This window comes from Syngnathus scovelli, chromosome 2, assembly GCF_024217435.2.
Source record: "Syngnathus scovelli strain Florida chromosome 2, RoL_Ssco_1.2, whole genome shotgun sequence".
In the NCBI taxonomy this organism is placed as follows: Eukaryota; Metazoa; Chordata; class Actinopteri; order Syngnathiformes; family Syngnathidae; genus Syngnathus; species Syngnathus scovelli.
Genome location: NC_090848.1, coordinates 77,598 through 105,261, shown reverse-complemented (window position 1 = coordinate 105,261; position 27,664 = coordinate 77,598). Strand labels below are relative to the sequence as shown.

The window sequence follows — 27,664 nt, the reverse complement described above, 5'->3', positions numbered from 1 at the left end:
ACACACGCAACGGCGATGAGCGAGCGAGCGAGCGAGCGAGCGCTCGCATTTGCCACTTGCAACTCTGGCCGTCAGCGCCGCACGAGGACAATGAAGGCATTCTATTCTTTGCTATGGAGTAATCAACAGCTATTGTATGGGTGGATATGACTCACTCTGAGGCCTGTTGACGTGAGTCTCGAGGAGTTTTCCAAAAGCTTTGAAAAACCTTTAAGCGGATGAGTAAACTGAGGAGCGATGGATCCGTTGTGCGGCGGTGCAAAGGTTTTGGGCGGGATGAAGCAAAAGGCCTTTTCATACGAGACTGAGAAAGCGAGCCATCGGCCGAGGCCCCTCTTAAGACAACGTAAGTGTCCCGTCATCTGCTACTTGGATCAACTTTCTTGATTTGCGGCCATAACCAATTCTGTATGTGTAAAAGCAAAATAAAACAAAGGGCCAACATTCTTCTGGCCATATAATGCATGCTGAAAGCTAATTGCGATCTGCGGCCTACCTTCGTCTGGCGGCTCCCCTGGCTATCCGACCGACGGACAAATCCACATTCCACGGGGGACTGGTCTGATGCAGAGTGTAATCCTGCAAAGAGTCACTGTCTCTTACAGAGCGTAAAAGGAAGCTCCCCTCAATGCATGCCAAAGAACGCGCGTGACGTGGCCAAACGGGGGAGGCTGCATGGCTAGCGCTGTGCGTGCGTGCGTGCGTGCGTGCGTGCGTGCGTGACCTCCAAACGTGGGCTCCATTGTTCTCGACCTCTGTGAAAGCAACGCTTTGTTTGGCCCACATACACTTTGCGTGTGTCCCGTGACACTCCAAAACACCGACTCTCTCTTCGTCATTCAGCTCAGATGGATGAAATAGAAAAAAAAATCCTCAATCGTCAGAGTCTCGAATCGTCCCTTTCCGAAAACAAAAGGAATCATCAGAATCAAGAATCACCCCTTTCCGTCACCACGCCGCAGCGTCAAAAAGGCGCGTCCATCCGCGCCATCGGGCCCGGCGACGGAAAAGTCAATGACGTCAAGCCGGTTCCTCACTAATCGATCGGCCGAGTCCAAATGCTGTCCAAATGCCCCTTGTCTCGTCTCGTCAACTCAAAGTTCACGCCTTCAAACTGCGAGAAGAGTTGAAGCCGCTTGTCAAGTATAGCCAGCGGTGCTAGCATCAAATCGCCACCGATTGCGACGGACGACCGGAAAGGTCCTCGCCCGCCGACGGCGCCTGGGAAGAAGACGACGACGCGCCATTCAAACCAACGCTAGTGGGCAGCCTTCCTTATTCCGTGTCTTCCAATGAGGCGAAACGGCACTCCATATGGGGACGTACCGTGAGCACATTGTTAAACGCAATTGAGAAAAAAAAACATTGAGGTCGTCGCGCCACACCGGGCTCGCTCTTGAATAAGGGGACGACGTTGTGTCGGTGAGGCGCAATCCAGTTTGCGCTTCTGGATCCGGCGGCATCGTCGCTTCTTGACCTCGGAGGCATCCCAAGCAGGCACGACGAGGGCGGTCCCCGGCGTGCCGACGCTAACGCTGCGGTATGATGTCGCAGGATGTATGAATTGTTTCTACATTGACTGTCCTACCTTTGCCCCGCGCTCCTTCCTGTTAGATGCCGTGGGAAGCGGAGCCCTCTTTTCTTCTCTTCGGCAGCGTCACGAGCATCTAAGCCATCCAGGCCGAGGAGGCTCAGAGGGGCCATTGGACTACATCTCCTTTGAAAGACGACCGCGTTTTTCCTTTGTTTCCCATGATACGGTCTTGCTTTTCAGTGGAGCAAAGTCCGACCTTGAATCTTTACGGTGACTGGCACCATGCAGCATTTACTCAATCGACCATTGTTTTGGAAGAAAGACAGCCTATTGTGGACATGATGTCTCAGCTTTGGAGACGCGTGGGCGGGATTAGAAGTTCACCGGTTGGACTCAATCTCACTCAATGAAAAAGCATTGGCCCGCGCATAGCCGGCCGACCGACCGAGCGAGCCAGCGAGCCAGCGAGGTCGATGAAATGTGGCAATACACAATGGTATGAAAAAAAGAAAGTTATTCTGAAGATGGGGGATCATTCGTGCATGTCCGTCCACTCGTTTTGAAACAAAGCACTTTTCTCGCATCTGTCTCCAAGGTTAAGAAAACTCCAGCGGTCACTGGAAAAGGCCAAAGCCAATTTAAGAGGAGGAGGAGTTGTGCCTTGCTGCAAAGTGAGGCTAAAGCTCAGACCAGCAAGCTATGGCTGACAATGCTAATGTAGCCCTAGTTAAAAAAATACTTAGTGATAGGTTAGGAAAAAAACTCCCCCTTTTTTGAGAAAGAGGGTGAGGGTTAGGCAAGTAATTCTTTCCGTGAAGGGTTAGGGCTTGGTTGAAAATCCGTAAGCAGCTAGCTCTCTGGGTTCTCCCCCCTGATATTGTTGCTCTATCTAGTGGCGTAGATGGTAAATGACAGTTGGAGCAACTTGCTCCGAAGAATGACGGGGAATGATTTGGCTAGCCCGTTCTCTCCAGCACCGGGGCTGTCCCCTAAGCCTCTGTCCCGGTCCGTCGAGGGGGCTGTCCCGGCCCGGCCCAACGTGGAGTCAAAGCAAACAGGCTGAAGGTCACGCGCACGCGGGCCATTGAGGAAACACGCTGGGTGGATGAGTGAGCACGTGCTTGTGCACCCCATGTGTTGGACACAAGTCAACGTTTGTGAAATGTTTCTGAGTGGGATATCTTGCCACAAGCCAACGCCACTGTGGCCGCTATTGGGACATCCAGCACGCACGCACGCACGCACGCACGCACGCACGCATGCAGTGAGCAATGAACTCCACCTTCTCAAAAACACAGATTAGACGAGTACATGGCCGCCGCTGATTTTTATCTGCGAAAAAAGCCTTTTCTTGTCTTTCTCTTGACGTTGGAAATAGAGACCTCTGTCCATTTGTAATGAGCACAATGTTTTCGCAGACTCCAGTAGCGTGTGCGGTATTAGTGACGTGGCCATGTGACATCAGTGACATTTGAAACTACGGCCAAATATATCTGCTGTGCGTTGGTTCAAGTTGAAGGAGCCCATCTTGGATTTGCAAGGTCTTATTATTATTTTCATCATTCGTATTGATCTGTTGCACGCCCGCCCCTTGTAAAAACGACGACTGAAAGGAGCGCTTCTGACTAAAGACAGACCGACGTGTTCTCCTTTTCTGCTTCTTGCCATTTGCACCTTGGAATGACAGGAGAAGACAAAGCGTGGCAGGCAGGAGCGCAATCCCGAGATTGCTTTCTCGGACTTTGGAACGGATGAACCCGGTGGCACCCGGGAGGTTCAAAAGCAGCTTCCGCCCTTCCTTTTCTTACGACCTGTGCGCGGCTATAGACGCAGCGGCTCAACAAGAAAGAGCAAAGCCCACGGCGGTCCAAAATAAAGAGGAGAACAATCGCAAAGGCTCCCTGACCTCCCTCCCTCCCTCCCTCCCTCCCAAACGTCCACCCTCCCACGTACGTAGATGTGGCTCAAGTTTGCAGGCAGGGGTGCATTTCAACAGCTGAAAATACCTTCAGCCGTTGGCTTGCCTCCCGCTTGCTTACTTGCCCTACTTTGAGCAGGGGCCGGCCGCTCACATACAGCCGCTCGCTCCACACCAAAGCGTTGCGCTTTTGGTGAGCGCGCTCTGGCAACATTTGCTCTTCCTTGCAGCCTTCGTATGGCGGCGGCGGCGGCGGCGACCAAAGCAGCAGCAGCACCAGCAGCAGCACCAGCACCAGCAGCAGCAGCAGTGGATCCGCCGGACGGAGGCTGGGGCTGGGCCGTGGTGGCGGCCTCCTTCATCTCCGTGGGATTTGCCTACGCCTTCCCCAAATCGCTCACCGTCTACTACAAGGAAATCCAGGAGTATTTCTCCGTCTCCTACAGCCAGATCGCCTGGGTGTCCTCACTCATGCTGGCGTCCATGTACGCAGCGGGTTAGTCGAGTCGGGCCCCTCTCTCGATGCCAGCGGGCAAATGGCAGTGGGCAAATGGCAGCGGCCTGCGGCCCTGACCCTAAGCCTCTCCCTGCCTCCCTAATCCCTCCCTCCCTCCCTCGCGCGCAGGGCCACTGAGCAGCATTCTTGTCAACCGCTACGGCAGCAGACCCGTGGTCATGGTTGGCGGCCTCACCGTTTCCGCCGCCATGGTGCTCGCCTCCTTTGGAACCTCCATGCTCCACCTGTACCTGTGTGTGGGAGTCCTCGGAGGTAAGCGACACTCTCAAATGCCACTCGCCGCCGTCCCGCATCCTTTTGAGCGCAACCTCGTGCTAAGGCCAAACTTGTCAGATATCGTCCCAGTGCTTTATCTCGAATGCTCGCTATGCTAACGGTCATTAGCAGGGGGCAGCCTTCACAGTTGAACTATTTCAGGTATGCCAGAAAGACGGATACACGGCTGTGGAACCTTCTCTGCCAGATTGCGCAAGAAGGTCTAACTCCCACCACCAAGGTCCCTATTCTTCTACTACTCTGGGCCGCCCTCTGCCTAGCCTGTGTGATCGATAATGCGTGACCTCGTAGTCTTGACTGAGAGCAACTTCTACGTATGTGCAAAGAGTGTCATAGAGAAGGGAAAGCGAGAGAAGGGTTACTGCGATATAACGGCATAGCTACGTAGCTAATCACATGCGCCTGCCAGCCAAGGAGGCCTATTCTACCAAAGTCAACCCACAGGCTTGCCGTGACCTTTGGCATCGATTCATCTCTATGACACGCAAGGTCCCGCGCTAGCACCAAAAGGTCAAGAAACGGTTTGCGCCCAGCCCCACCCGCTCGGCCGGCTGCGCGTGCGTGCGTGCGTGCGTGCGTGCGTGCGTGCGTGCGTGCGTGCGTTTGACGGCCCGCCCGCTGTCATTCCGCCAGGTTTGGGCCTGGCCTTCAACCTGCAGCCGGCCCTGACCATCGTCGGCACCTACTTCCACGCCAAGAGGCCGCTGGCCAACGGGCTGGCCATGACGGGAAGCCCGGTATTTCTCTTCGCTCTGGCGCCCCTCAATCAGTTTCTCTTTGACTCTTTTGGCTGGAGGGGAAGCTTCCTGGTGCTGGGAGCCCTGGTGCTGAATTGCTGCGTGGCCGGCGCTCTGATGAGACCCGTGGACGCCGCCCAAGCCCGAGCCGAGGCGCAGAGCGAGCAGCGGCAACGGCCGAGCCGGAGCCGCCGGGCCGAGCGAGTCGCCGCCGACGCCCAAGCTGCGGGACGCCGGCCTGGCGCTTTCCTCGACGCGTCGCTCTTCCGCCACCGGGGCTTCCTCATTTACCTCCTTGGCAACGTGCTCATGTTCTTCGGCTTCTTTGCGCCGGTGGTTTTCCTCGCCCCGTATGCCAAGCATCTGGGCGTGGATGAGTATTCGGCAGCCTTCTTGCTCTCCATCTTTGCTCTGGTGGACATGTTTGTGCGCCCGGCGACGGGCTTGATCGCTAATAGCAAATGGATCCGGCCCAGGATCCAGTATTTGTTCAGCTTTGCCGTTTGCTACAACGGGGCGTGCCACCTTTTGTGCCCTCTGGCACGCGGCTACGCCGGCCTGGCGCTTTACGCCGTCTTTTTCGGCACGGCCTTCGGGATGGTCTGCGCTCTGCTCTTCGAAGTGCTGATGGACCTGGTCGGAGCTCAACGCTTCTCCAGCGCGGTCGGACTGGTCACCCTTATCGAGTGCGGCCCGGTGCTTCTGGGCCCTCCGCTTTCAGGTGGGAGCTGAAGCGCCCCGCCGGCCGGGACGTCGGCCGCGGCCACGTTTGTCACCACTTTCTGCTTTGTCTCTCAGGAGCGCTGGTCGACGTTTGGGGCGACTACAAGTACATGTACTACGCGTGCGGCGCGTTCATGCTGCTGCCCGGTGTGTTTTTCTTCATCATGCATTACTACAACTACAAGCGAGCAGACGAGGAGCAGAGGCGGGGACTCTCTGCAGAGATGAGGCCGCGCCAGGAGGCGCTGCAACTCAAACCGGAAGGAATTTGACGCTGTGCGGAGAAGGGACTTTTTCTTTTTTTTCCACAAAGTGGCCTAGTAGTAGACTGTCCGCCCTGAGACTGGAAGGTTGTGGGTTCAAACCCCGGCCGGGTCATACCAAAGACTATAAAAATGGGACCCATTGCCTCCCTGCTTGGCACTCAGCATTAAGGGTTGGAATTGGGGGGTTAGATCACCAAATGATTCCCGAGCGCGGCACCGCTGCTGCTCACTGCTCCCCTCTCCCCCAGGGGATGGATTAAAATCACATGGGGATGGGTTAAATGCAGAGGACAAATTTCACCACACCCAGATGTGTGTGTGACGATGATCATTGGGACTTTTGGGACTTTAAAAAAACATTTCTATCTCAAATGACCGACCCCATTTATGCCGAATATCTGTATCGGTGTGTGCTCTGTATATTGGGACCTTTATATTGAAGGACGGTGCACAGGAAGTGCTGTTTTTGCTGTTTCTATTGAACGGATGCGCCCAATAAAAAACAAGTGTGACCAATGTGTTGATTGGCAGGCACTGCAAGTTGTGATGGTCGTCATTTGGTTCTGTCTACACACTATTACGTCTTCTATTGAAATAACGCTGCTAACTCTAACTATGGCTTGTTCCGTGTGCTGTGCGTGGCCTTTCTTTCTGTCCCTTTTTCAAAACAAACGCGCCGCTCAGAGCCGGACCAAGGCATACGTCGCCACCACCAGGGGGCTCCGAGAGCACCGAGACGTAGTGACAGAAAAGAACATTTCATGAAATGGATTATTCATTCATAAGATGGACTGAAATGGTATTGCTCGCTCTGTCTCGCAAGCTAATCTTTAGTATGGTGCGCCTTTCGTGTGGACCCAAATCCGTAAACGCCGCCACGGCGACGCAAGATGGAGACGTCATGTGTAGACCCGATGAACCAATCAGAGGACGTGACGTTTTGCTAGGGTTAGGGTTAGCCTGGGTGGTAAACCAATCAGAGAGCTGGACGTGTTACGTAAAGTACATGCCTCCGCTGCGCGTTGCTCGAGAGGTACGAAGGTATGCTACAGGCAGAGTTCATACTTGTAAATCATTTGAATGATAATCCAGCATATGATTTGTCCCTGTGCTCTCTTTAATGCTCAGTCTTGATGGTGGCTAATGTGGTTCTCAGCTCTTGTCCCATTTTGTCTCTCTCCTGCAGTTTACCGCTCGGCGTTCTACATCCCGTCGTTCACAGCAATAGGGTGTCAGTTTGCCGTTGCTCTCTCTTCATTTTTTAACACTCATATTAGGCATACTGGTCAAAATTATAATAAAAAAGTTGGGCAAACTCAAAAGTTTCAAGGAAACAACCTTTATCAGTTTCTCGCAAAATATTTGAATGTCAATTACAAACTCCACACACCCAAAAGTTGTGTTTTTTTTTTTTTTTTAATCCATTATGCCCTTTTGGGGCCTTGCCTTGTTGCTCAGACGATTTTTTGTTTTGTTTTGTTTTTCTGATTTAACAGGGCAATCACAAAGTGAGCCGGCCGATACAGCTTACAATGTTCTGCACCTTTTTGAATTGCATAAGGCTATAGCGGGCAGTCAGTCAACAAACTGCATACATAGATGTCATACTTAAACTAGGTCAAAGACAGTGGTAAGTAAGCTGAAGCTGGCCGGCCCACTTGAAGATGGGAAAACAAACACAAATAGTGAAGTGTAAAATGTAGTGGGAGCCCAGAATCAGCGTGACGGGCGAGCGAGCAGCTGGAGCAACTGCAGCCGCTTTAGGCCGACTCCAAAATCAAGTGCGTTGTTCCATTGTTGTGGCCGATTTGAGTCACCCACTGTCCGCACCACTGAATTTGACTGACTCCATTTGACTGGCTGGCGTTTCATCCACCCAGTGTGTTCTTTGTGGCCTCGGGGTCCAGAGTTACTCCGGTCGGATGGCTTTGCTGCGATTGGACGAGGCGGCTACCGTGCCACCTGAAAACAAAACGCAGGCAATACTGGAGCGGTATGGCTTTGCTGCGATTGGACCAAGCAGCTAGCGTGCCACCTAAAAACAAAACGCCGGCAATCCTCGCAGCCAGACACCGACGTGACAAAAGCCGACGGCTGGACTGCCATTGCGTTTGGCGGTGGGGACGACGAGGCCTTCTCCTCACCTTGGTGGTTTTCACCTTGTTCCCAGAGATGCAAGACCAGCCGCTCAGGTCAGTAAGTACTCGGCACTCTTCCCCTTGGGCGCACGGCTTCATCTGACACCACCGTTTCTGACGCACGATGAAGGCTGCGGGGGGGGGGGGGGAACGGACACAGACGGAAAGACATGTCTTTTTTTTTTAATCAGGACATAGCAGAAAGACATGTCTTTTCTTAGGATCCGTCCGTCCAGCCATCCGTCTGCTACGTTTGTACGAGTTCTCCGGTCTTTGGCGTTTGGCTTCTGTGGCAGCGGAGTGGCCACGGAAACAATATAGCGGGCAAAAACGTGTGACTGGACAATACTTTTGGCGAAGTTGTAGTTGAGGTGCTGGAAGTGGGAGGAAGAAACTGCTCATAGTGATAACCCATTGTGAAATCAGAAAAGATTTGATCATCATAATGTTAAAAAAAACAACTTGAATGGTAGCAAGATGAGCAGAATGACCTTCAACACAAGAGGGCTGTGCTCTTGTTGTTCCGGCAACATGTCCTTGGAAACAGGAACACTTGACCGTCTGGGAGCGTTCTTCGATTTTGTTCTTGTTGCAGCAACGATGAGCCGCCACCACTTGGCAAGTCCCGGTCCTCTCCTTCCATGAGCCTTGCGACAGGAAAGCGCAACGTCATTTTCTGGTTGTTCGATCGTGTGGCATTTCCGTGCGGTCTTTCTCGATAAAGGTTCCGACGTGCTCGTGCAAATAAAGGCCTTGTCGAAGCTACAGCGCTACCGTGTGGATGAGGGGCATCGGAAGATGCATGCTTGCGAGCGTATCCATCTTACTGACTCTAACGGCTGCTGACTTTATCTTCTTTTATTCTCAAATACTGTGTTTTAGATTGAAATGTTCAACCGAAGGTCGAGTGCCGCAACATCATTGTTAACTTGATGCGGGAATGTATACGCACTTCTCCTAAGTAGCAGTGCCGCAAGCGCGGGGCATCGTTGCAACTTGCAAGTAACTTTGGTTTGTCCAATGACTTTGTACGTTCATGGAAACTTTCTAATTCCCGTTTTGACTGGAGAATTTGTCGAAGACTGCTATTGTTTGGACCAGGCCAAAGTGGTCAGTATTTATTTTCATTGTGTGTCGTCATTATAGTTAAGCAATGCTTCACGCGAAACGTTTTATGTTGTATGTCTAAAATATGAGTTGCCTGCCTGTCGTCAAGCGCCGTCGTCGGTTGGCAGGCAGCGCGATGAAGCCGAGGGAATTGCGCGCATGCAGGCAGGCAGGCAGGCAGCCCCCTGTGCAGCCAGCCAGGTGACGGCTGGCCGGCCGGTAGGCCGAATGAGCCCCAGGGGCCGGCTTTTGCTCGGCTCTGTCACGTACCCGCCTCGCCTCGAGAGCTTTGGTTGCCAACAGCAGGAGCAGCAGGACCAGCAGGAGCAACAGCGGCAGACCCTCGCCGACCGCACAAGCTCGCCACACAAAAGAGGAGAAGACCCCAACGGAGTGGCCTTGCCAAAACCAATGCCGAGCTCATCTCGCCTGCACACACAAAAGGGACATAACAAATGCTGTGAGCATGCACAAGAAGGCTTCTCGAAGCGTCCGATTTGAGCGCCCAATATGGTTGCGTGTCTATTGCGCAATGGCAATGATTGTCAATCCCGGAGCTCAGTGCGACGCGCATCGCTGGCATGCGCCTGCCTCTCTCCGGCCTGCGCACGTGCATTTGTCTCGCGCACACACGCGCACGCGCACACGCACACACACACACTTTGGCTTTGGAAGCAGGAGACGACAAACGATGCATTGTAACGTCCACAAAAGATGAAGGCGACATTCAATGACACGTCTTCTTCCCGTTTGTGACCAAAAGTGGCCTTTGACTCACTTTTCCCCCAGCTCCTCGGGAACAAAACGTGCGGCGCGCTACTTCTCCGGCTTGCTTCAGTGAAAGCGATCCCGTCGCAAGGCCCCTTCCTTTCCGGCCAAAAGGCAGACGTGCGCGCGTGCGGCGCCTGGCTGGGGCTGCATCAAGACAAAAGGAGGGAAAATAATCCGAAAAGTCAAGCGGCAAGGCGCCGTTTCACACACGAGCTAGTCCCCTCGGGGATGAAGCCCGCCAGCTTCTGCAAGCGGCAAAATGAGAACTTAATCAAGACAGGAGCCATCTGTCCCCCCGCACAATGTGCGCCCACTTTCATTAGCGAGCGTCTAAGAAGCTTAAGGCGTGTTGACGTGCATGTACGGCACCACACCGAGCGGTGGGGCGGGGCGGGGCGGGGTTCGAGAAACTGCATCGAGCTTTGGAGGGCACCTGTACCGTGCCATGAGCGCACATTTGCTGTCATCGCCGAAGACATTGCGCGCGAGTGCGTGCACCTCGTTGGGCTTTCAGACTTGGTTAGGATTAAGATGACTACAGCGTGATTGCGGACGTTGTTACTCCCCAAATTGGGAGCCGGCCATGCAGTGCGGAATAAGTTGTCTCTCCGTAAATCACATTGGAGCCCTTGTTGTGACGATGTGACGTCTTCCTATTCCGTTGAGCGATGTGCAAACAGTTGCCCTTTAGCGTAGGCCATGTGGAAAACAGCCACAATCAAAGCTATCCCAAAACAATGACTTCCGACCATGTAGTTTGTCTCGCCTCATCATGGAAACTTTTGAAAGGACGCGGAAGCTCCCTCCCTCGGCTCCCATGCGACAAACTTGACCAAACTGAAAAGGGTACCGATGACGCTTCGGAGGGTCACACTAGCAGCCTCGCTTCCGTCAACCTGCCCCAGGGCAGTTGTGGCTATTTACAATCTTTACCACCACCACCACCACCACCACCACCACGAGTGGAAACGTGTGAGTGCATGAATATTGTATCCACTCTAAAGCGTCTTTGCGTGACCAGAAAAACGCTATATAAATCGGGTGCATTATTATTATTCATATTAGTAGTAGTTGTCTATTTGATTCATTTTGTGGCAATTCTCTCGGCTGCATTGCTTCCACAACATGGATGTGGAGTTGCGGACGTTCGATGGATTTGTCAGAGGCAAGCGCATGAATCGTCTGCATTGGTTTCTTTTTGCCAACAGATGTCGCTGTTGTTCGTAAAAAGCCACAAGAACGTTGGGCACGCAAAAAAGAAAGCCCGAGCTCGACATTTTTCAGGTTTCTTCTCCGCGACGCGTTCCTTCCTTCCGACGTGGGAAAATGACTGTTTGCTCGAGAAGACTTAAACAAACAAACAAACAAACAAACAAACAAACAAACAAACAAACAAAACGTCAAAATGAGGTGGGAATCGGATGCTATATGTTGCTTGCCGATTGTGTGGAATCCCAGTAGCATGTATGGAGAAAATGAAGATCTTTTTCTATGCGTGTAGATCCTGCCTTCAACCAGCCAGGTCCACGCTCTTGTTTTTTTTGTGTGTGTGTTTTTTCCGCACATGCTTTATTATCCCCCGTACACTGCCGAAAAGTAGCAAAGCATCCCCAGCACAGTCTCTCCCGCGACTCCCGAACTTGTAGTACCAGGGTGAAAACCAACCACAAAATAATAATAATAATCTGTGACATCATCAGCCAGGCAGGGTATTTGTCGCCCGAGGCAACCTCCAAAAACGCCCCTTCCCCCGCCCCCAGTCTTATTGTTTTCCGTCTTTGGGTGGGGGAGTGAGAGAGAGCGCTGGAGTGGGCGGCAAAAAATGCTTGCCGGCCGGGGCGAAATCTTTCACCTGACGAGGCGGCTTCCGAAATCGCCTAACAGTAGGGCCGGTCGGCCCTGTTATCAGCAACTGAAAAGCCCCAAAAATGCTTGCCCGAGTCAGCGTTCATTTCCTCGGTGTGTCAAAAACTTTGGAGTAGTTTTTGTAGCGTGGCTACAATGACGTCACTTCCTCGTTTATTCCACGCATGCTGCTGGGAGGCTACGCACTCGGCAAACAACACCCCATCCTCCTTCACGCGCGTTCGATGTGATTGCGTTTGCACAACCCGGCCAAGCACGGACACCTGCGGTCCTTGTTCGGACTGCCTGACATTTGATTTGTTTCTTTCGGCATGTACATACGTATTGTCCATTTCTTTTCATGTAGTGTTCGCACCTGAGTTTGCTAGCAACTCGCGGTGTTTTTGCAGGGCAGACACAAAGCTGATGAAGGTAAGCCTGATGCAAATCATATCAATCAATCAATCGATCGATCGATCGATCAATCAACCGATCAATCAACCGATCGATCAATCAATCAGTTAACCAATCAGTCAACAATCAATCAATCATGTGTGACCTGGGATCAGGGGCTCCCCCCGTTCAGATGGATGGAATCATTCTTTGCGCTGTCGGGCAAAAAGTTGTTCAAAATCCCGCTCGAGCCTTTTGTTTTTGTTGTGATGTTCCCTGACGACAAGGAGGACATAATCGGCGTTTGAATGAAGTCAAACTTCCTCGTCGAGCGGCAATACGTCTTCTTGGCACTGAGCCCGGCCGACCGGCGGGCGCTCCCGCTTCCTCTTAAAAAACAACAACAAAAAAACAAAACAAAAGCAGAAAAAACAAGAAACCTTCCCCCATTGTTTTGAAGTGAATTTTGAACTTTATGCGTATCTGTATGTTGCACTAGATGATCCACTAGTAGTAGTAAGACTATCAAACTATATTTGCTGTACAGAGAAGCTTTAGTTTCAGTAATGTATAAGTACTTAGTAGAAGATGGAAGGACCAGTTGTCCGTGACCAGGGAGAATTCAGTTGCAGCAATGTGTGCAATCCTATAATAAGGTAAAGTGGCTGTTGTCGTCCATCACCAACAGCGCTGGTCAAGATCTCCTTTTTAGGACTGAAGTAAACTAGTAGATTGAAAACTACAGCTGTTACCCAAAGCCGTGACATCAGCTTCTTGTCAGGTATAAAAGTTACGGGCCTGACAAGAGGGGGGGGGCTCTTGTGCCAGCGGGGGTCGTTCGTGGGTTCCAGGGCTCGCTCTAGCGCGGGTTCGCTCGCTCTCGCTCGCTCCCCCTTTTGGGGGGGGGGGGGGGGGGGGGGGGGGCTTTTTTACATCGATGCCTTGGGCCACTCAACTTTTGGAAAGACTTCACTCTGACATCGGTTGAATAAAATCTTTTCCCAATCAGCCGTGGGTCCCTGAAGTGCTCATTCGTCGGGAAACAGCCACCGATCACCGAAGCAGCAAAAACCATATACCACATTTTGCTTAGAAATGTGAGCGAATGAGCGATGCATCATCGGCGGGTGAGGGAACTCCAATCTGCGACGCGCGTGCCACCAATTAGCTGTGCATGGCTTCGGAACGGCAGAAAGATTTGGGGGGAAACACCTCGGCTCGGCTCGGCTCGGCTCAGCTCGCTATACTCTCACTCTCTGTCTTTGAACAAAGGACGGGCTTCGCGACTTAAGCGCAGTCCGCGTTCTGTTTTCTGTCGCCCCGATTTAAGAAAAGGGACGGACTGGCGGACGGACGGACAATTAGAGTTGGACAGTGTGGTTAACAAAAAGTCAAGGCGGGCCGGGCCGGGCCGGGCGGTGGTTGCGCTGGGGGACGAATGACTCGGAGAACACACATGCAGCACCCGCCAATTTAAGGCACACTTTTCTTTATCAGACGCTGAGTAGGGATCATACAAAACAATAAATAGTCATAAATACAATAAATATAGTATGAAGAAACAGACGACTTTGGCGATGAAGAGGCACCATGTGACCGGGCGGGCCGGTGCATGCCGTTCCTTCTTCTCTACTTGCACACGTGAGCCGAGCCTTGCGAGTGAGCGGCCGGATGGCCCACGGCAAACACTCGGGCCGTGAGAAGGGAAAAGGAAAAGAGTCGCTCCAGGGTGTAGTAGCACAGATGTTCCTCTTGCCACGCGACATCATCAGGACGAGGACGAGGCTCTTCCACCTCTTTGCGGACGTCCTGCAAACATGTACCTCTCTGATCACTCTGACTTGCACCGGCCGGCGAAATGCTTCTGGAGGCCACTCACATTGTTGAGCTGGACGCACGCGCTCACGCTTTCGCGCAAAGCCTCCGACGTCAGCTTCACGCGAGAAACGGACTCTGAACAACTTGCGAACCTGGCCACTTTGTCCAGCGCCGTCACGTAACTGCTCAGCACCTTGAGGATCTTTTTGGCGCACGGCTGTTGGAAGTGAAGTGCAGCAAAATAACGGAGGGAGCAAAAAGTCCTTCTTACTTTATATGCAAGTGCAATCATGCCACGGTGAGTATCGTTGCTTGCTTGCTTGCTTGCTTGCTTGCTTGCTTGCTTGCTTGCTTGCTTGCTTGCTTGCTTGCTTGCTTGCTTGCTTGCTTACTTACAGTGGGGCTGTGGCGCAATGTCTCAGGATCACATTTATCCTTGGCCTCCATCCAGTCCGCAGCGAATGTGAAATTGGCGTTATCGGTCGATCCGTTCCGCGCCTGAAAAACACAATCTGTTTATTGCCAGACAGTGACAAAGCAGTGTTCAAAACAGGCTGGCTTTCTTTTGACAACTGACAACTGCACTTCTCCGTCCGTCCGTCGGCATGCGCGTATTAAAGACGAGCGAGCGAGCATCTCCTTACCTGTATGAGTGCGTTTTTTGCGAGCTGGTTTAGTAGCAGAGAGTTGCTCTTGACCTCCGCGCAGGGATCTTTCTTCGGAGCGGTAGGCGCGCACCAACAGGCACAAGCGGCCAACAGCAAAAAAAGAGGCGCGTAAACTGACATCTTGGTCGATTTTGCTTTTTCTTAATTTTTTTTATTTATTTATTTTTTTATGCCGATGTCTGCTAAGGCCCGCTCCTCACTCAGAGTGTTTGGTATGATGAGCGCTGCTGCGTTGATTTATAACAACGAGGATGAGTCAGTGCAGGGATTTCCCTGCGTGATGCATAGGCATCCCTGTGAGGGATTCCCTCAGCAGGCGTTCGTAACTTGATAACTGTCTTGATTTGTTACATTAGTGCAATATTAAAAAAATATCACTCAACTAAAAGGAAAATTATAATCAGACTACAGCATGGAAAGGAAAGAGGTGTATCCACACTGCAGTTACTGCCGTGATTTGATTTGAACAAAAACAACGTAACAATTGATTTAACTATTTAAATTTGTAAAAAATCCAACATGTGCCTTTTGCGAGGGGGTGTAAAAACGTTATGGAAATGGTTCTTCGGCACATTCTTCCCATTTCTGCAATTTTAGAAGGGAGAGGGGGGGGGGGGATCCGGCTTGTTTTTCAGGAAATTCCGAGAATGCTGTACAAAAAAAACACTTCATATATTAAAGATATTTCCACACGTTTTAAAAGGTCGCAGCAAAATGTAATATTTGTTTAGAAAATGTGTGAAACAAACTTCTATTAGATAGGAGTTTGTGCTCTTTGGAACAGAGCTCTGGATGTGCTCTTGAACGCATCGCCGAAGCCCGCCCGCTGCTGCAGCTGCTGCTGCTGCTGCTGCTGCTGTTGCTGTTCGGAACAGCGCTCTGGATGAGCTTTTGAACGCATCACCACTGCTCCGGTCCCGTATCGGGTCCTTGCGCGTGCTGTTGTTTTTCCCTTTGTTGTGACTTCAGCTGGACATGTGGGCGCCAAATCGAACTCCAAACTCAGGTCGGCAAGAAGACTTCTGGTTCCATACTGACTAGTTAATATTAGTAGTTAATATTGTTATTTTATGTTTTTCTAAAGCGCGCTGTTACGTCGAAAGCCGTAGTGAAAGCGCTATATTAATAAAGATGCCTTGTTTTTTTTTTTTGTTTTTTTCTTTTCAACTGAGCTAACTGGCTGCTGCGTTAGGTACGTTCGCTGTTTGTTGTTAGCCACAAGCTAACCCTGAGAAAAAAGCTGTTGCTCACACGTTTTCTGCACATTAGTTGCAGCCGTTACTGTTGTGCACCGGATCGGTGTCAGTTGTTTCTTGCTTAGGAAATAGTGATTGGCTCGTAAATTGTCGGCATTTGCAAGTCTTGATGATGTTCTATCTTGTTAGCTAGCTAACTGTTAGCCGCTACCCGGCGGAGAGAGGTTGTCTCTGTCAAATCGGCCAAGGCTAACACACACGTGCGCCCGCGCGCACGCACACACACACACACACACACACACACACACACACACACTACTACTACTACTGTTATTATTATTATTATTATTATTATTATTATTATTATTATTATTATTATTATTTTAGAATAAACGTGGCTGTCGTCGTATGTCATTGGCGGGTTTTCATCGCAGGTTGATCTAGCCGAAGCCAGCATGAACTATGAGGCTCTGGACACTGGGATGCGGGACTACTCTCCGCGCCTTCACGGGACATTGGATGCGGTGATGGAACCCTCCTTGGATGCCCACATCAACCCCAACCTCCTGCAGGGTGTGGAGATGGACGCGGACGGTCTGACCGTGACAGGCCCCGAAGCCGTGCACGTGACGGAGGGCATGTTTTCGGAGCTGCACAGTGTAGTCTCCGAAGTTGGCGTCCCCGTGACAGCCACGCATTTTGACGCGCAGGAAGAAATGCTGTGGATGGGAAACCACAGAGTGAGCGGGGATCCTCCTTCTTCTTTTCTTTGACTCCACATCTCATGTCTTTTCCTCTCTGCTTCCAGGGTCACGCTACGTCATTCTTTGGCTCTACGATGGGCCGCTACTCTTCTTTTCAAGTTCACGCCACCGACGACATTCGGCACATCCAGAGTCTGGAAACGGGCGTGCTGTTCCTCTCAAAGTGTAACCTCAAGTGCTACACTCGCGGCGGCCTCGTCATGTTTGATTATCCGTACGGAGAGTTGAAATTTGACGACAGACTCGGTGTGGCCATTCTTGTCTCGATGACGCGACTGTCATTCTAGGATGGAGGAAGGCGCCGATATGCACAGCCTCCTGATGACCGACAACAACACTTTGCTGATGGGTGGCCTGCAAAACTACGTGGCTGAGCTGGACTTGAATACGGTTCAGGAAACGCAAAAGGTGAGAGTTCCCGATGGCACGATGCGGCGTGACCGGCCCGAGCTGACGGTACGGTCGATGTGCGGAAAAAGTTCACCGTGGAGGTCCCCGGAGTGGCAATCGTGCGCCAAAGCAGTCGCTTCTTCTTCTGCGGCCACACCTCGGGCAAGGTAAGGAAGGAGGCTCCAGCAAGATGGGAGGTCCGGCCCGTACGCTCACGCGGCACCTCTCTTGGACCCAGGTGACGCTTCGGGACCCACGCACGTTCAAGACGGAGCACCGCTTTGACGCCTTCTCGGGCAGCCTGTCGGACTTTGACGTGCACGGCAACCTGTTGGCTGCCTGCGGCTTCTCCAGCCGCGGACTGAGCGGCCTGGCTTGCGACCGCTTCCTCATGGTGTACGACCTGCGCATGATGCGAGCCGTCACGCCGCTTCAAGTGCACGTGGACCCGCTCTTCCTGCGCTTCATCCCGACGTACACGTCTCGCTTGGCCATCATCTCGCAGACAGGTATGTAGGCTCCCGCTTTAGCGTGCAGCAGCAGCACATGTTTGAGATGTTAGCGTACACGCGCAGCAGCAGCAGCAGCTGCAGCAGCAGCAGCAGCAGCAGCAGCAGCAGCAGCAGCAGCAGCAGCAGCAGCAGCAGCAGCAGCAGCTCATGGTTGAGATGTTAGTGTACACGCACGGCAGCAGCACGATGACTGACTCTTCTTCCCTCGCAGGTCAGTGCCAATTCTGCGAGCCCACCGGGCTGGCCAACGTGGCGGACATCTTCCACGTCAACACGGTGGGCCAGCTGCTGATGAGTTTTGACGTGTCGTCCGGCAAGCGAGCGTTAGCCTTCGGGGACTCGGGAGGATGCGTACACCTGTGGTCGGACGCTCCCGACGTGTCCTTCAACGACTACTCCCGGGAGACGGACTTTGCTCTGCCCTGCCTGGTGGACACGCTGCCTCAGCTGGAGTGGAACCACGACCTGCTACCCCTTTCACTCATCCCCATGACACTCACCGGCACCGAGCCGCTCTTGTCGGACTGGCCCGCCGCGCTGGCCGCGCCCAGACCCAGGTAGCGTAAGCGTTTGAATGCTGAGCGCCGCCTGTTGCCGCCCGCCCGCCCGCCCGCCTTCTCTTCCCTCCCGTATTAGAAAGTGGACAACTAGCGCAACAGAGTTTTGCAATTGTCAGCTTTGGCAAATTTGGGCAGATGGCAAGTGCCTCAAAGGAGCTTGGCCCCATTTGAGTAAGTCAACGGATTGCTGTGACGCTTGGCGAGGGGATTCCATTTGCCAGCACGTGGCTTTGCACTAATGCCACGGCTCGCTCGGTCAGCTCGCGGCTTTCTTCCGATCAAAACTGTCTTGGGTTCGGCTGGGCGGGGCTCCGCGATCAAGTACAACGCAATCTTACTCCGAGCATGCTCGTGGCATTTCCCGCTTTGCAATCCGCACAGCGTCCGTCTCGTGGTGGCAGGCAGTGTTATTTTTTTGCTTTGTTTCTTTGCTTCTCCTTCCTTTTTAGGGAAGTGTGGTTGCCGCTTTGGCATCAAATACGCCCACAAAAAACGCACAATGACAGAAGGCCTGCCTGTCGTGCAACCCGGGGAAAGAATACAGTATGTCAGTCCATTGCGCCAAAAAGAAACCGCACAGCCGAGCTTGTCGTTCGGATTTGATTCTGTCGCCAATGTTTTCTGCTGTCGTGTCAAATTGGCGACAGCAGCCTACAGATATCTGTAAAGGTATCTCTCTCTCTCTCTCTCTCTCTCTCTCTCTCTCTCTCTCTCTCTCTCTCTCTCTCTCTCTCTCTCTCTCTCTCTCTCTCGCTCTCTCTCGCGCTCTCTCGCGCTCTCTCTCTCTCTCTCTCTCTCTCTCTCTCTCTCTCTCGCGCTCGCTCTCTCTCGCGCTCTCTCTCTCTCTCTCTCTCTCTCTCTCTCTCTCTCTCTCTCTCTCTCTCTCTCTCTCTCTCTCTCTCTCTCTCTCTCTCTCTCTCTCTCTCTCTCTCTCTCTCTCGCTCGCTCGCTCGCTCGCTCGCTCTTGTAGACGAGCGCCTCCCGTGGACTCGGAAATCCTGCGCACCATGAAGACGGTGGGATTCATCGGCTACGCGGCCAACCCTCGCGCTCGTCCCCGGAACCAGGCATGTTGACGGCTGTGTTTTTTTGTTTTTTTTTGTGTGTGGCGCTCACCCTTTGCGCTTTCCCTTCTTCAGGTTCCTTACAAAATGAAAGACACCGAGCAGGATTACGACAGTTACAGCCAGGTCCCGGAGTCGCCCATCGGGCGTGACCAAGAGCCACATCTCTACATGGTGCCCAAAAAATATCGAAAGGTGGGAAGGGTCCGTCCTCCCTCCCTCCCTCCCTCCCTCCCTCCCTCCCTCCCTCCCTCCCTCCCTCCCTCCCTCCCTCCCTCCGTGCATGCTGAGCCCAATGCGTGGCTCGGGGTTCACGCGTTGTCGTGCCCGGCTAGGTGACCATTAAATACTCCAAGCTGGGACTGGAGGACTTTGACTTCAAGCATTACAACAAAACCCTGTTTGCTGGTCTGGAGCCTCACATCCCTAACGCCTACTGCAACTGCATGATCCAGGTGAGCGAGAGAGAGCGAGAGAGAGAGAGAGAGAGAGAGAGAGAAAGAGAGAGAGGTGGCTGGGCCTTGTTTCCTTTTGAAAGCATCAACCTTTGATTGTTTGTCTTGCCCACTGCAGGTTTTGTATTTTCTGGAGCCCATTCGCTGTCTGGTGCAGAATCATTTGTGTCAGAAGGAGTTTTGTTTGGCCTGCGAGCTCGGCTTCCTCTTCCACATGTTGGACTTGTCGCGAGGAGATCCCTGTCAGGTCAGTCCAGTCGCCGCCGCCGTCCCTTGCGCCGCCGAGGGTTGGAGTTCGGGTCGGCTCCCGACCCAAAACGGGCTCTGAGATGACTGCCGTGTCGTCAAACGACGACGCGCGGCGTATTCCCCAAGGCAATCGTGCGACGGGAACCTCGATCGGCACGCAGCGGGCTGAAGCCGCAGCGAGGCTGGCAAAACATGCCGCCCCAGCCTGAGGGCAAAAAGCTCGACTTGTTCTGGTATTCCACAATTGATCGCTCGTGGCTTTCGTTTTTCCAAATGCGTGGGAGGCCGTCCCGGATTGCCATCAATTTTACCGACCGACGTGTTATATAGTGCTTGAATCAACGAGTTACGGGGAAAGTCGAGACAAAAGGTTTCTCATTTCCCCTAGTTGGAGTTTTGAGTTTTTCCTTGCCCTCCTGGGAGTTGAAGATCAGGGGGTATTTGAGAACATTTGTCATTTTTCACATGTCCTGAGTGTTAGTCACCTAATTGTTGAACAGAGGCTGTGATGTACCGAAGTCAAATTCCTTGTTTGGCACGCTCAAACATGGCAAATAAAAATTCTTGAATCTTGAAAAATGTTCTCCGTCCGAGAGGACGGCAGGCAACTGCTGGCAACCGTTGGCAACCGTTGGCAACCGTTGGCAACCGCTGGCAACCGCTGGCAACCACTGTCTCCTCTCTTCTCTCCTCAAGGCAAGCAATTTCCTGCGGGCATTCCGCACCATCCCCGAAGCATCCGCACTGGGCCTGATCCTGGCAGACTCTGACGAGCAAACGGGCAAGGCCAGACTGGGACGCCTGATCCAGAGCTGGAACCGCTTCATTCTCACGCAACTGCACCAGGAGACTCAAGAGCAGGAGGGGCCACAGGCGTACAGGGGAGCCGGTGGCGCCAGCGGCGGTGGCGGCGGCAGCAGCAGCAGGTTAGAGGCTCAAAGCGGGTAAAGTCTTTCTTTGCCACGGAAAGAGACCAGCATCTACTCCAAACTCTCAGCGACAGCAGCAATGTGAAATGCTGCCAGTTCTCCACTGCTGTGCATTTGGCTCTGTTCTTTATTTGCGGTTGTGCCCATTCAGCGCCTTCCTTCATTAGCTCAGCCACGATGAATGAGAAAGGTTGATCGGAAATGATTTCTGCAGCTCTTAAATCCATGGCCTCAACGGGCAACCACTACTCCAAATAATCGCCAAATTTCATTTTCGACACCTCTATTCCGGTCTCGTCCCGTCTGTCCGCGGTAGAAAGTCGGCCGGGTCAATGGCATCCCGGGCCGACGCAATGTTGTGTTTGCAGCTGCCCGGGCTCATCCGGCGAGTCGGCCGTCGGCAAGCTGTTTGGCTGCGAGGTGGAGAACAGCAGTCTGTGTCGCTGCGGCAAAGAGACCGTACGCTCCTCCCTCACCTTGCTCTTCACCATGCGCTACCCCGAGCACAACCCTCAAGGTGAGCACCGTCGCCGCCGGGCACTTTTGTAAATGAAAGCAAAGTCGGGCACTGGGCACACTTTGAGCAGGGCTGCGTTACCTGCCTACCCTAATAGAATGTAGAAGAGCACGGGGGCAACAGATACGTGTGTCGGGACTTGGGCACGGTGCTGCTCCTCCTGATGTGCCGCTGCCGCCGCCGCCGCCAGTAAATATTGCTCTCGATGCAATGGTTTCGGGGTTCCCGCCGCACCCGTGCCAGTTTTGTTATGCCGGTTTGCCACCTGGCTTAGTGTTATGTCCAAAGTCATTATGTTTTGCTTCAGTCACATGTGTTATGCTCTTTCTTTTTGTTTGAACAAGACCAATTGTTCACTCATTTTGCTCACCAGAGAAAACCGTAAAGGAGTACGACTTTGCCGAGATCCTGAAGAAGAGCATCTGTCTAGAGCAGAGCACGCAGGCGTGGTGTGAAAACTGTGACAAGTATCAGCCCACGGTGAGTCGCTAGGGAGGGAGGGAGGGTGCCGTGCTGATGCTCTCGCACTGACTCGCGTGCGTCTGCGTGTGTGTGCACGTGCGCAGGTTCAGACACGCAACATTCGATGTCTGCCCGATGTTTTGGTGATAAACTGTGAGGTGAACAGTGCTAAAGAGGCGGAATTCTGGAAGGTCCAGGCAGAGGTAATTTTATCTTTGGAGCCTAAATTGTCTGGCCGTAGTCCAGCGATAGGCCCAGCGATGGGCCGTCGTCCAGCGATGGGCCCAGCGATGGGCCGTCGTCCAGCGATGGGCCCAGCGATGGGCCGTCGTCCAGCGATGGGCCCAGCGATGGGCCGTCGTCCAGCGATGGGCCCAGCGATGGGCCGTCGTCCAGCGATGGGCCCAGCGATGGGCCGTCGTCCAGCGATGCGCCCAGCGATGGGCCCAGCGATGGGCCGTCGCCCAGCGATGGGCCCAGCGATGGGCCGTCGCCCAGCGATGGGCCCAGCGATGGGCCGTCGCCCAGCGATGGGCCCAGCGATGGGCCGTCGCCCAGCGATGGGCCCAGCGATGGGCCGTCGTCCAGCGATGGGCCGTCGTCCAGAGTGTGGCGACAGCGACCCGCGTGCAACTGCCAGCCTTGCTACTTAAGAAACGTGTTCACAATGTCACCCATGTAGGCTCACATTGTATTGGCACTTTGTCACACTCCTCAGAGGAAAAGCACATGCGCCTGTTGCCCAACCCTCGCCTTAATCATCAAACCATTACAAAATGTGACCACGACCCCATTATTATGTGCTCTTGCTCTGAAACGTGACATGCTGGAGGAAAAAATTAGGACCACTCCCCCCAAAAACTCATGTCCAGAGTTGCTCGGAAAGGCCAAAGTGGGACTAGCCTCTGATTTGGGAAAATCTCGTAATGGGAGACTCGGGTTTGTTTGAGAATAGCTCGGACGTCGGACGCTTTGCTTGCGCTTCTCTGCGCAGTACGCCTTCCTGAAAGCGCGGCCAAAAGTGGAGTCGGGGCCCGCCGTGCTTGCAGAAGCCCCGCCCATGCCCAGCGAGTGGTGCCTGGAGTAAGAGCCACACCTGTCGTCCGTCTGTGCGCGCGGAGCCTCGGATCTGACCGACTGCTTTTTTTTCAGCGGCGAGGAAGACGTCGCCAGCAGCGTGGGGGGCTTCGCCCGCTCGGAGGACCTGAGACACACGTGGATCCCGCTCACGTTGAAGATGTCCATCAGCAAAAGCCAAGGGCTGCAGGTCAGCAATTGGCCAGGAGGAGACGAGGTGAGCCGCAAACAACCTGGCCTAGCCCGGCCCGGCCCGGCCCGGCCCTGCCCTGCCCTGCCCTGCCCTTTTGGCTCCTTTTGCTCACGGCGGCGTTGTCACGGCAACTAGCTGAGCGCGGGCGAGGAGGCGGGCGAGGAGGCGGATGGTGCGTCCCTCTACGACCTGGTGGTGACCGTGCCCCATGTCCTGGACGCTCGCACGGGCGGCAACTTGGTGGCGCACATCAAAGTGGGAGAAACCTACCACCAGAGAAAAGAGGTCGGTGGAGTCGAGCCCGTGCGCGTGGGGGCTCTTTGCCTTTTTGCTTCCACTTTGGGCCGTCTTTTCTTTCAGGGAGTCACGCACCAGCAGTGGTACCTTTTCAACGATTTCCTCATCGAGCCCATCGACAAGGTGAATACGTCGCCTGTGAACAAACTCCTGCTGGCTGGTCCAGGTTGTTGACCGACCGGTAAAGAGCCAGCCAGTCGAGCCACTCCTGTCTGTTCATGGCAGAGTGAAGCCGCCCAGTTCGACGTGAGCTGGAAAGTGCCCGCCGTCCTCTATTACGCCAAGAGGAACTACCACGCCAAATATGATCTTCGCAGTGAGTTTGGCTTTGTGCGCAAGGTGGCGGCAGCCGGCGAAGGCTTGGGGGCCGGCGAAGGCTTGACAGCGGCGCTTTGCCCGCGCTGCTTTGCGCCCTCAGTTCAAAAGCCCATCGACGCCAGCGTCCTGCTGACGGAGGCCTCGCTGGCTCGCAAGCAGAGGAAGACTCACGCCACCTTCATTCCGCTGATGGTCAGCGAAATGCCGCAGGCGGGCGACCTGGTGGGGCTGGACGCAGAGTTTGTGACGCTCAACCAGGTGAGCGGCTTTGGCCTCCCGAACCGCCCGCCCACCCGTTGCTGCAAAGCCCAGCCAGCGCGAGACGCGGTGACGTGCGCACGCAGGAAGAGGCCGAGCTGCGCAGCGACGGCACCAAGTCCACCATCAAGCCCAGTCAGATGTCGGTGGCCAGGATCACGTGTGTGCGGGGCCAGGGGCCCAACGAGGGCGTGCCCTTCATCGACGACTACATCTCCACGCAGGAGCAGGTGATCGAGCTGCCGCTTTTCCGACGGCTTACCCACTCAGTTGTCGTTGCACACGCCCTCTGGCTTTGGTTGTGCTCGTATATAGCAGTCTGGGACACGACGGAGAGCCCGAGTGGACAATAAAGGGCGGGCGGGTGGTCCAAATGGATGGACACGGTGGATTTGTAATCCTGAAAGGGGGATCCTTCCATCTGTGGTCCCTTCTCAAGGTTTCTCATTTTCCCCTGGTAGGGGTTTTTGAGTTTTTCCTTGCCCTTTTGGGAGCTTAAGATCAGGGGATGCTTTGAGAATAATTGTCAATTTTTGTCTATGTGAAGCCCTTTGAGACTGTTTGTGATTTAGGGCTATACAAATAAACTTGACTTGACTTGACTTGACTTGACTTGACTTGACTTGACTTGACTTGGAATACTGGATTGTGTTGTGGTGCAGGTGGTGGACTACTTGACTCAGTACTCGGGCATCAAACCGGGCGACCTGGATGCCAAGATCTCCTCCAAGCATTTGACCACTCTCAAGTCCACCTACCTCAAGCTGCGCTTCCTCATCGACACGGGGGTCCGCTTCGTCGGCCACGGCCTCCAGAAGGACTTCCGAGTGATCAATTTATCGGTAAGCTCTCGCTCGCTCACTCGCTCCTCTCGCTGCAATTGCGCTTTCAGAGTCGACGAGGGCTGGTGGCTTCTTTGCAGGTGCTGAAAGACCAAGTCATCGACACCGTCTACCTCTTCCATTTGCCTCGCAAGAGGATGATATCGCTGCGCTTTCTCGCCTGGTACTTTCTCGGTAAGTCAGTCGGCCAGCCGGCCGGGAAAAAATAACAACCCAAGGGGCTTTCTTTCTGTGGGAGCGCCTTCCTTTCTTGCATTTCCTTTGCTTTGCCGCTGAATCCCATGCACTAATTAGGATAGGCCACCAAGACGTGTCGGAAGCGGATCCTCGGTTCGTGGTCAGGCTGTTCGTCCGTCCTAAATGTGTCGGTAAATGACTGAGGGCCGATGAGGGCAGACTGGAGGATGTCACGCGTAATCACACCGTGCTAATACACGATATACTACGACGACGCTCCTCGCATAGATTTTGACCGACCGACCGACCGACCGTGTGCTCAAGACGCCAAGTCTGTCGTTATTGGGCTCTGGTGTTGGCCAACGGCAGCCAAATGAGGCTCTTCCTTCCTTTGTATGGAACTACCTAACTCCAGGCGCTTTTCCCTCCTACCTTACAGCTCCATTTCCTCACTCATGTGGGCCGGTTACATTCTATCGAAATGCTTTGGGTCCGTCGACGCGTTGCCTCGGTGCAAGAAAAAGGAAAAAAAGGCCCATTTGTGCAAAATGTGCTTTTGTCCCGTTATCAGACCTGAGCATCCAGGGGGAAACCCACGACAGCATTGAGGACGCCCGCACGGCCCTGCAGCTCTACAGGAAGTACTTAGAAGTGAGTCGTGCCGGCGGACCCGACCAAGTCAGGAAGGTGCTGAAGGGACTCTACGAAAAAGGCCGCCAGATGGACTGGAAAGTCCCGGACGGGGACGTGGGAGATGGCGGCGGCAGCGGCGGAGCTAGTCCAAAACGTAAGAAATGATGTGGAAGCAAGCGAGCGTGCGGCTAGCGCCGGCGGGGGCGGGAGCTCCGCCAAGGGACTCGCGCCACTCTTCTTCTTCCCTCCGGCAGGGGCTGCGCTGTTTCCTCCGGTGGCAGGCCTGTGACTCAACAACGCCGACGCCGTCACCCTTTCTTATCTTCCCCCAGCCGCCGCCGTCGTTTGCAGATCTGCATCGTGACATCGTAAGCGTTTCGCAACAGGAAGTCAACTTGCTGTCGTTTTTACAAAGCCCCGTCATGTTTGTTTGCTTCGCTTTGCTTGGAAAAGTTGTCGGCGCATATCAATAAAGAAATGGAGCACCAAAAATGCTTGGGAACATGTCCGCTCGAAACACTAAAGCTTAGTCAAAATTCTACGGCGTACGCGTGCAGAGATAATGCCTGAACAACGACATGGCCACAAAAGTGGGTGCTGCTATGGCGACGGGCATTGAGCTAAGATCGTTTAAAAAAAAAAATCTATTTTTATTGTTTAACACAGCAAACAGCTCATCGGTGGAAATCATAGAGTAAAGAAATATTGCACTCAAATACAAGGTTTTGTGCGCTTTGAAATTTGTGGATCCTCTAATCGTTACATATATGAATAACATATATGAAAATACATATATATGAAATACATATATTGATGATGTAGATGTTTACAGATTCTTTCGTCGCACTGAAGTATTGTGATTAACTCATCTTTTTTATATTGCTGACTTTAACTACGCCCACATTGCTCCACTCTTCTACGACAGCAATGCATTTGACTCTGCTTGAGGACGTCCAGCAGGCAAAATGTCTGGAGGCTGCATCAAACTGGGCCCAAAATGAATGTCACTCCAAGAATGCGCTAAAGCCTGCCAAATTGTTACAGCCCAGGGGAAACGTCGGGGCGACGCAGACAGCGAGCGACTCGTTTGCTATCATTGCCCCATGGTGTGGAGCAGGCCACAAGCAAGCGACCACGACTACGCTGTGAAGCTTAGTAGCTTAGGCGTTGGTTGGTCCATCCATCAATATACTGTACCATTAACTTCATGACTAATGCTGGAACGGATAACAAACCTGTTGTGGCGGACCTCGGGAGCAGGCCTCTCAGGCAGCAAGCCTGCCGTTGGGCTGTCTTCTTTGTGACATCGCATGGTCTTTTGACAACTAGGGTCTCGTCTCCCTGGTTGGCGGTCAAGTCGGTCTTGGAATAAAGACGTTTCTTCCTTCTACCACACTGTCTAAAATGACTTTGTTCCCTCAGTAAAGAGGAGACTGACTACATTTTGTTTTTAGATCTCGCCCGTCTGTGTAATCTTTACAAAAGCTGTCTGTCAGCCTGCTCGGCGACCGGCGCGGCTATAGCTTTATGTAGTTTACCACCCACCACCAGTCCAGAGTGAATGAATAATGCATGCACTGTGAGCGCTTTGAGTATGCTATATTAAAAGAATAAGACGGCTTGGAAGTCATCTGGGATAGGCTCGAGCAAGCCCGCAACCCTCGCTCGTCGTCAGGGTTTGGTTTGGTTTGGTTTATTGTTTAGCACAAATAACAGTGCAAGGAGGGAGACGAAGCCTAGGGCTTGTAAGAAGCTCCACTCCTGCTATATATACAAATAAAGTGCAGAAACAAAACAAAGTGCTGTGCAGTCAAATGTCATTCAAGTGTTTAAGAAAAGAGAGAAAATATATATATATATATATATATATATATATATATATATATATATATATACACATATATACATATATATATACATATACATACATACGCACATACACATACATACACACACACACACACATACATACACATATATATATATACATATATACACATACATGGGTATGTGTATATATGTATAGGGTAACAGGCGATGCAGATGATGGCTGTGGTGTT

General features: G+C 52.9%; 2 protein-coding genes, 1 long non-coding RNA gene and 1 other non-coding gene across 9 annotated transcripts; 3 read left to right on the top strand and 1 right to left on the bottom strand.

Annotated features, from left to right (window-relative positions):
- Window positions 1–201: 201 nt before the first annotated feature.
- On the top strand, window positions 202–6,483 carry LOC125987935 (monocarboxylate transporter 2-like). 3 transcript variants are annotated; one of them, XM_049752570.2, is made up of 5 exons: window positions 202–346; window positions 3,683–3,937; window positions 4,078–4,221; window positions 5,042–5,703; window positions 5,781–6,483. In XM_049752570.2, the coding sequence occupies exons 2-5, from the start codon at window positions 3,690–3,692 to the stop codon at window positions 5,975–5,977; spliced, it is 1,251 nt and encodes a 416-aa protein (XP_049608527.1). In that variant the 5' UTR covers window positions 202–346; window positions 3,683–3,689; the 3' UTR covers window positions 5,978–6,483. The 3 variants fall into 3 exon arrangements, with proteins under 3 accessions (XP_049608527.1, XP_049608525.1, XP_049608526.1); XM_049752568.2 differs by having other exon boundaries at window positions 4,879–5,703; XM_049752569.2 differs by having other exon boundaries at window positions 3,683–3,948; window positions 4,879–5,703.
- Window positions 6,484–6,515: 32 nt separating this feature from the next.
- Window positions 6,516–7,293, top strand: LOC137840984 (uncharacterized). The gene is made up of 2 exons (XR_011088250.1): window positions 6,516–7,012; window positions 7,158–7,293. It is a non-coding gene; the product is annotated as an uncharacterized lncRNA (long non-coding RNA).
- LOC125987961 (uncharacterized) lies at window positions 7,290–10,330 on the bottom strand. The gene is made up of 5 exons (XR_011088247.1): window positions 9,995–10,330; window positions 9,487–9,645; window positions 8,601–8,756; window positions 8,116–8,240; window positions 7,290–7,933 (listed from the first exon to the last, which is right to left on the bottom strand). It is a non-coding gene; the product is annotated as an uncharacterized protein (transcript).
- A 5,221-nt stretch (window positions 10,331–15,551) lies between these two features.
- On the top strand, window positions 15,552–26,994 carry pan2 (poly(A) specific ribonuclease subunit PAN2). 4 transcript variants are annotated; one of them, XR_011088242.1, is made up of 26 exons: window positions 15,552–15,717; window positions 16,342–16,647; window positions 16,716–16,885; window positions 16,959–17,079; window positions 17,151–17,228; window positions 17,300–17,570; window positions 17,785–18,130; window positions 19,104–19,200; window positions 19,273–19,392; window positions 19,533–19,652; window positions 19,771–19,899; window positions 20,598–20,827; window positions 21,199–21,347; window positions 21,721–21,827; window positions 21,914–22,012; window positions 22,804–22,892; window positions 22,962–23,103; window positions 23,215–23,499; window positions 23,602–23,692; window positions 23,795–23,952; window positions 24,039–24,182; window positions 24,615–24,794; window positions 24,875–24,968; window positions 25,543–25,758; window positions 25,859–25,972; window positions 26,530–26,994. XR_011088242.1 is itself a non-coding variant. In XM_068653223.1 (26 exons), exons 2-26 carry the CDS (start codon window positions 16,363–16,365, stop codon window positions 25,891–25,893), a joined length of 3,681 nt encoding a protein of 1,226 aa, XP_068509324.1. In that variant the 5' UTR covers window positions 15,552–15,717; window positions 16,342–16,362; the 3' UTR covers window positions 25,894–26,096. The 4 variants fall into 4 exon arrangements, 3 of the variants coding, with proteins under 3 accessions (XP_068509324.1, XP_049608470.1, XP_049608471.1); XM_068653223.1 differs by lacking the exon at window positions 26,530–26,994 and having other exon boundaries at window positions 23,215–23,364; window positions 23,440–23,499; window positions 25,859–26,096; XM_049752513.2 differs by lacking the exon at window positions 26,530–26,994 and having other exon boundaries at window positions 25,859–26,096.
- Window positions 26,995–27,664: the final 670 nt, after the last annotated feature.

Bases quoted from the DNA above. Each gene is read 5' to 3' on its own strand.
- LOC125987935 (XM_049752568.2), top strand. From the start codon at position 238: ATGGATCCGTTGTGCGGCGGTGCAAAGGTTTTGGGCGGGATGAAGCAA. The intron at 347-3,682 runs GTAAGTGTCCCG...TCTTCCTTGCAG, and splicing joins GAGGCCCCTCTTAAGACAAC to CCTTCGTATGGCGGCGGCGG. The intron at 4,222-4,878 runs GTAAGCGACACT...TCATTCCGCCAG, and splicing joins GTGTGTGGGAGTCCTCGGAG to GTTTGGGCCTGGCCTTCAAC.
- pan2 (XM_049752513.2), top strand. From the start codon at position 16,363: ATGAACTATGAGGCTCTGGACACTGGGATGCGGGACTACTCTCCGCGC. The intron at 17,571-17,784 runs GTATGTAGGCTC...CTTCCCTCGCAG, and splicing joins GGCCATCATCTCGCAGACAG to GTCAGTGCCAATTCTGCGAG. The intron at 23,500-23,601 runs GTGAATACGTCG...TGTTCATGGCAG, and splicing joins TCATCGAGCCCATCGACAAG to AGTGAAGCCGCCCAGTTCGA.